The sequence below is a fragment of the Protopterus annectens genome, chromosome 14.part0 (assembly GCF_019279795.1).
Source record: "Protopterus annectens isolate FY-2018-M chromosome 14.part0, PAN1.0, whole genome shotgun sequence".
Taxonomy (NCBI): domain Eukaryota; kingdom Metazoa; phylum Chordata; order Ceratodontiformes; family Protopteridae; genus Protopterus; species Protopterus annectens.
Window position 1 is genome coordinate 17761702 of NC_056748.1, and position 6726 is coordinate 17768427.

Consider the following 6726-nt stretch of genomic DNA (forward strand, 5'->3'; position numbering starts at 1 on the left):
GTCGTGGTCAGGGCCTAAGCAAGGAATACAGTAATGAAAATCCTTATGACGTGTACAGTCTGTGTGTCCTAAGGCTGGGTACAGATACAGATCCCATTAGACTTCAAAATTAAGTCAATAGCTTCCCAAGTTTCACTACCAGGCAATGCTGGACACACAGGCAGACCTGGGAACAACCAGACAGCTGCAGTCAATGACTCAAAATGCTGTGCCTTAGTATTAACAGCTAGGTCCAGCATAAAGTTATACTCCTGACTAACCTACAAGACTGGTGTCTACACCTGCAGGATGCAACCCCACCTCAAGACTAGAGCAGATGTCTGCCTTCTCTTGGTCACTGACTCTTCAAATTAGAAGACAGATGCATGCATGAACCTTTGATATTTGACAGAAAAGTCACAAAAATGTGAGGAATTAGAGGAGCATTTGTGATATGGACCCTCCTCCAAAGAAAGCCATGACACAGGCCTACCATTGCTTTCTTTGGTCTTTAATGGTGCTCTGGTTAAGAAACTTGTCTGCCCCAAGAGACCTTCCCACCAATCTTCACAAATTTGTCACTTTCAACTCCCCCATGCTCCTGGTGCCAATGAATGTAAAGAGTTTGTCTCACTGATGTTAGAAAGTTAACACATTGATTCACTATTACTTGTGATTATCCACACAGTTTCTTTCTCAGGTAGTATACACTATGCCCAAGTGCAGGCACGGACTCATTACATGGGGCCACAAAACCAAACAGGGCTTCACTGCCTTAAAAACTGAACATAGGAAATTTACCAAAAAGCTACTCAAGATCAGTATCCAAACTGCAGCAGAAAAGAATTGTGAGGCTCCATGATTAGGTGCATTGTTATAATGCATCACACTGCATTTGTGATGTTCTGATGTTCAAGTCCCCAACAACAGGGATTTGGGAGAAAAAATGCCAAACTGAAATTTAGAAAGTACAGTTGTGTACACTTACCATAAATGTAGATGTTCAAGTGTATTCACTGCTGCGGTCATCACCTGTGGGTTATTCCCTGCTGTGGTAGCCCTCAGCCAGCCTGAATACCAGAGTCAATGTTTTTCTGCGTCGGCTGCTGTCGCTTGCTGGCTGACGTCAGGTCATCAGTGCTATAAAGGAAGGCAGCTGATGCCATTACAACAGTTTTTCTTGCCCTAACCAGTCAGAGGCCCAAGTAAATATGGTAAAGTGGTCCTGGTGACTAAAAGCTACAGTTAGAATAGTCTCCATAAAGGAAGATACAAGGGTGAAGGAGGGTGGGAAACCAGGACTGCAACAGTGAATACACTCAAACATCTACATTTATGGTAAGTGTATACAACTGTACTATGTTCTTCGTGTTTCACTGTTGCAGTCATCACCTGTGGGAGGATTCCCAAAGCTGAGGAGAGGGGTGGTAGGATTAGTAAGAGACCTAGGAATGGGTCAGCATGCCCTCCAGAACAGCAGAGGCAAACCCTGCCCTAGCCTTAGAAAACAGAGATAGGTGGTAATGCTTGGTAAAGGTATGGACAGAAGTCCAAGTAGCAGCTTCCAGGATGTCCCTGTTGGGAACTCCCCCTGAGGAATGCTGTGGAAGTGGAGGCTGCCCTAGTGGAATGGGTTCGAATAGACTTGCGGGGGGGTTTCCATGCAAACTGTAGCAGAAATGGATACAGTGTGTTATCCTTTTGGAAATGGGTTTCCCCTCTGCCCCTGGGGCAAAGCTGACAAGTAGTTGGTCTGTTTTCCTGAAGGGTTTAGTATGGTCCAGATAGTATCTGAGCTGTCTGGGCACATCTAGTGAGTGCAGAATTCTTTCGCCCTTGATTTAAGGGTTAGGAAATAAGGTGGGTAGATGTATGGCCTGGTTGAGAGTTACATTAGATATCACCTTGGGGACAAAGTAGGGATTAGTCCTCAGGGAGACCCTGTCTGCATGGAAGATTATGAAGGGCTCAATGGCCATCAGTGCCTGAAGTTCTGAAACCCTTCTGGCTGAGGTGATAGCTAGGAGAAAAGCAGTCTTCCAGGAGAGGTATCTTAGTTCTGCTGAAGCAGCAGGCTCGAAGCGTGGTAAAGGTAGTTTTTCCAAAACATAATTCAGGTCCCAGGATGGAGTGGGTGGCCTTATGGGAGGTCTAATATTAGAAGCCCCTCTGAGGAACTGTTTAATCAAAGGATGGGAAAACAGGGGCTGTTCTGTATCAAAATGAGCTGAAATGGCTGAGGCGTGGACTTTAATAGAGGAGAAGAAGAGGCCGCTATATGTAGCTCTGTTAGGTAGTCCAGGATAAGAGGGATGGGAGATGGTGAGGTATTGCCCCCTCTGGACTGGCTCCAGCAGCAGAACCTTTTCCAATTTCCTGCCCAAGATTTTCTGGTGCTGGGCTTTCTAGCCTCTGTGATAATGTGTAGGACCAGTTTTCTTAACAGGGGCCCCTTGTTTGCCTTTCGAGTATTAACCATGCTGATAGTTTGAGTCTGCAAGTTTGGGTGCAGCATCCCCCCCACGAGACAAGAGGACTGGGATCAGGGGCTGTAATATCAGGCTGTGTAGCAAGGGGTACCAATGTTGCCTGGCCAATCTGGAGCAATGAAGATGGTCTTTGGTCTCTCCTCCCTTATTTTGGTCAGTACCTTGGGGATAAGAGGCAGATGAAGGAATGTGTACACAAACAGGGTGCTCCAAGGGAAGGTCAAGGCATCCACCTTCCACGCTAGGTGGTGATACTCCCTGGCACAGAATGTTTTCAGCTGATGGTTGGGATAAGAAGCAGAGAGAGCCACCTCCAGAGTCCCCCACAACTGAGTGATTTGTAAAAAGATTTTTCTGTGGAGCTGCCATTCGTGGGGATCCAGTAAGTTTCTACTCAAATGGTCTACCAGGGGGTTGTTGATCCCTGGTAGGTATTGTGCTATCAGGTGTAGTCCCATGGAAGAGGCTGCCAGCCAGAGGTTCATGGCTAGCCTGCACAGAGGGTAAGATTGGGTCCCTCAATGTTGGTTGATGCACCACATTACTGTGGTGTTGTCTGTTTTGATAAGGAGAACCCCTGGCTTGAGATGGGGTTTGAAGGATGTCAGAGCTTTTTGTACTGCCATCATTTCCGTCTGCCTGATATGTAAGGGAAGGTGCTGGGCAACCCAAAGACCTTGGATGCATCTGGCTTCTAGGTGAGTGCCCCAAGCTATGTCTGAGGTGTCTGAGGTAATGGTCTGCCTGGTTGGGCACAGGGTGAAGGGAAGACACTTGTTCTGGGCACAGACCCCTCCTCACCAGAGAAACTTTTCCCTTATACAGGGGGTCAGAGGTAGAGAGGTCTCTAGGAGGTAGACAGCGCTAACACCAAAGATTCTTTAGGTATCACTGAAGTTCTCATGTGAAGCCTGGCCAGAAGAATTAGAAGGATGCAAGACTCCATGTACCTCACAGGCTTGTAGGAACTTCCTCGCAGTGAGGTGAAGTCTGGAAGTCAGGTGGGTAAAACAGAGAGGCAGGAAGCTCTTTTTTTCTGGGGATAGGTAGGCCATTTGGGATGTTGTGTCCAGCAGTGCCCCTAAGAAAATTATCTCCCTGGAGGGTGTCTGCCTTAACCTCCTTAGGGTACACCATCAACGAGAAGAAGTCAGGTGGGATTTGACAAAGAGGAGGTCCTTGAGGTGCTTTCTTTGCAATCTGCCTGAATGAGGCAGTCATCCACATAAGAGTAAATTTGCTTATTTTTCTGTCTGCAAAAGGCTATGGCCAGGGCTAAGCATTTGGTGAATACCCTGGGAGCAGTAGATAAGCCAAAGGGTAGCGCAGATAATTGAAAGTGTTGTGTGCCTGCTCTGAAGCGAAGAAATTTCCTGCAGGATTCCCTTATGGGGATGTGGAGGTAGGCATCTTTTAGATCTAGGGTTACTAACTAGGCATTTTTTGTCAGCATAGACAGCAGCTGCTGAAAAATTAGCATTCTGAATTTGGGGACCACCAGGAAGGTGTTCAGAATGGATAGATCCAGGATGGGGCACCAAGTCCCCTCTTTTCTGGAAACAAGGAATGGTCTGGAATAAAAGCCTTTGTCTGTTTGATCTGAGAGACGGATTCTACTGCCCCTTGGAATATGAGAGTTTGGACTTGTTTCAGTGCCTCTGCACACTGATTTGGAGGCAAGTCTGGGTACCCTCTTGGAATTGGGAGCTCGTTGAAGGAGAATTTGTATCCCTGAGAAATTATCTTTAAAACCCATTGGTCCTTTTTTACAAGAGGCAAATTTTCTTTGCAAAGGGACAGCCTTCCTCCTAGTTTTTGGTGAGTGAAAGGAGGGCAGAGGTGGGACAGGGAGTCCTTGAGAGCTTTTGCTATAGAGAGATGGCTTAGAACTCCCTGCCTTTGGAGCGGAAGTGGCCCACTGTTTGGTTCTCTGTTGTACCAGGGTTAGGAGTCTGGGTGGACTGTCCCTAAGGGGCTTACCCCTCCCCTGTCCGCTAGCTGCAGGAAAGGACCAGTGTTTTGAGGGAAAATTCCTGCCGAACCTAGGAGGTTGTACCTGAAGGAAATCTTTTACTGTTTGAATAGAACTTTTTAAGCACCTCTTCTGCTTTTACTCCAAACAAGCAGTCCTTATACAAGGGTGCATCAAGTAATTCAGATTTGACATGATCAGGGAGAGGTTGTTTCTTCAACCATGCATGTCTCCTAATGACAGATCCTGACACTGCTGCCCTGCTTGAGGCTTCTAGGGTGTCATACCCACAGTGCAATGAGTGTTTAGCCACTTGACAAGTACAGTGCAGTAAATCTGCCAACTCTTTGGAACTGGCACGGTCATGAAAGGTTGAAATCTTGTGTTTTAATAGTTCCAAAGTGTGTTATTGATATTTTAAAATGTGGAACTGACAGTTGAGTGTTTTTATAGCTAAGGTTGCAGAGGTGTATACTTTTTACCCCATCTGTCCAGACCTCTGGAGTCCTTGTCGGAAGGAGTAAGAATCTTTGCAGAACTAGCCTTAGCTCTCCTTTTGGTCCCTGTGTAATGGCCTCGGTGTCTGCAACAGGACTTCTGTAAAGGTAATTGTGAGAATCCGGTACTCTGTAATACCAGTCAGGTTTTCTGGGAACAGGTGGGAGGGTGACAGGAGTTAAGGTGGATTCATGGAAGACATTATCAACCACCTTTAAGACACGGGGGATAGCCAGGGGTCTGTGTGCTGGTGCAGGTCTAGAAACTTATTTTTTTCTTAGAATGAGAGAAATCCTGGGATTCCCAGTGGAAATGTTCCCTGTGGGTGTAAAGGGTTTCCCCAAAGGAAAGATTTTCTGGTGAGGAGGCAGAAGGAATGAATTCCTCTGCATCTGAATCCTCATAAGCAGTAAGAAGTTGCTGTTGCTCTTCAAAATATGAATAACCAGACTCCTCAGAATCCAGTTAAAACAGTATTTCAGGGAAAGGGTCTCTCTTCCTTTTAGAAGGTGCGGCCTGACTACCCCTGGTAAGGGTGATAAGATCATCTGCCATTTTACATTTCAGCTTGGGATGGAGGAGCAGGGGTAAAATGGTGGCTAGAGGTAGTTTTCCTAGGACTGGCCTTGCCTCTAGGCCTAAAAGTATCCTTTGGTCTGACAGAAACTGTAGTCAGAGGAGAAGACATCGTTTTTTGTCTAGATTCGGTAGTGTGAAAAACCTCCTAGTAAGCCAGTGCCTGCGTTGTGGCTCCAGACCCAAACAAGGCAGAGACAACCAAAGGCTTGGAAGACAAAAGATTTCTGTGGCATACAGGACTCAAAGGGTCTCAGTAGAGGCCTACGGCGGTACTGAATTGGGCATCAGGGGGCTGCAAAGGCGCCTCACTGAATTCCAGAGAACTAACGACCTGCTTAGAGGTAGAGATGTCGGACGGCTTAGCCTTGTGTGGTCTACCTCTATCTTTATTCTTACATTTTTTGGAATGTCTATGGATTGCTGGCTGACAGACACTTTCGGAATGGGAAGATGGAAAACGAAAAAACCTGACTACAAAAAGAGCTCTATGACGAATGGTTTTCGCATTAAAGAGGGCACAGAATATGCAACCGGGGGGGGTGGCGTGGTCTGAGCCTAAACAAGTGACGCATGAACGGAAGGCTCGGTGTGGTATTTGCTTTCCACAGGTGAGACAATTGTACTTTTTCAGACATCGGTTAGTGCAAGAAAATTAGCTTTAGACGTTTTCAGTTGTAATTCAAACTCTGGTAGCAACCGACCGGCACACTTGCATTTGCTTCTACTATGGGCTCCACAGCAAGAAAAACTGATGTAATGGTGTCGGGTGCCTTCCTTTATAACACTGTCGACCTGGCGTCAGCCAGCAAGTAACAGCAGCAGACACAGAAAAAATATTGACTCTGGTATTCGGGCTGGCATAGGGTCATCACAGCATGGTTAACCCACAGGTGACGACTGTAACAGTGAAACACGAAGAACATCAAGATGAACAACAACCCAAGACCTATTCAGAATGATCCCTAATGAAGTATCTACCAAGTTATAAGTTAAATTCAGACTCTCAAACTCTACAGCACTGCAACTTCACTTACCTTCATATTCAGCTTGCTTAACACCTTTGCCCTAGAGAAGATACCAAATGGAATTTTGTTTATGCGGTTGTGTTCCATGTTAAGAGAATAGATAGTTGAAAACTGTGAGGGTCCACCCACTGGATAGGACTGGAAGCAATTTCTTGCCAATGTTAAACTTGTCAAATTCACACTG

The 6726-nt window shown here is 46.2% G+C and overlaps 1 protein-coding gene across 1 annotated transcript in view; it reads right to left on the minus strand.

Annotated features, from left to right (window-relative positions):
* The window catches only part of SHOC2 (SHOC2 leucine rich repeat scaffold protein), a gene marked incomplete in the record, with an annotated part of 832478 nt that overhangs the window by 565324 nt on the left and 260428 nt on the right, over positions 1-6726 (minus strand). Inside the window, 1 exon segment of the mRNA XM_044055718.1 lies at positions 6552-6723. Coding sequence (XP_043911653.1) covers positions 6552-6723 — 172 coding nt within the window.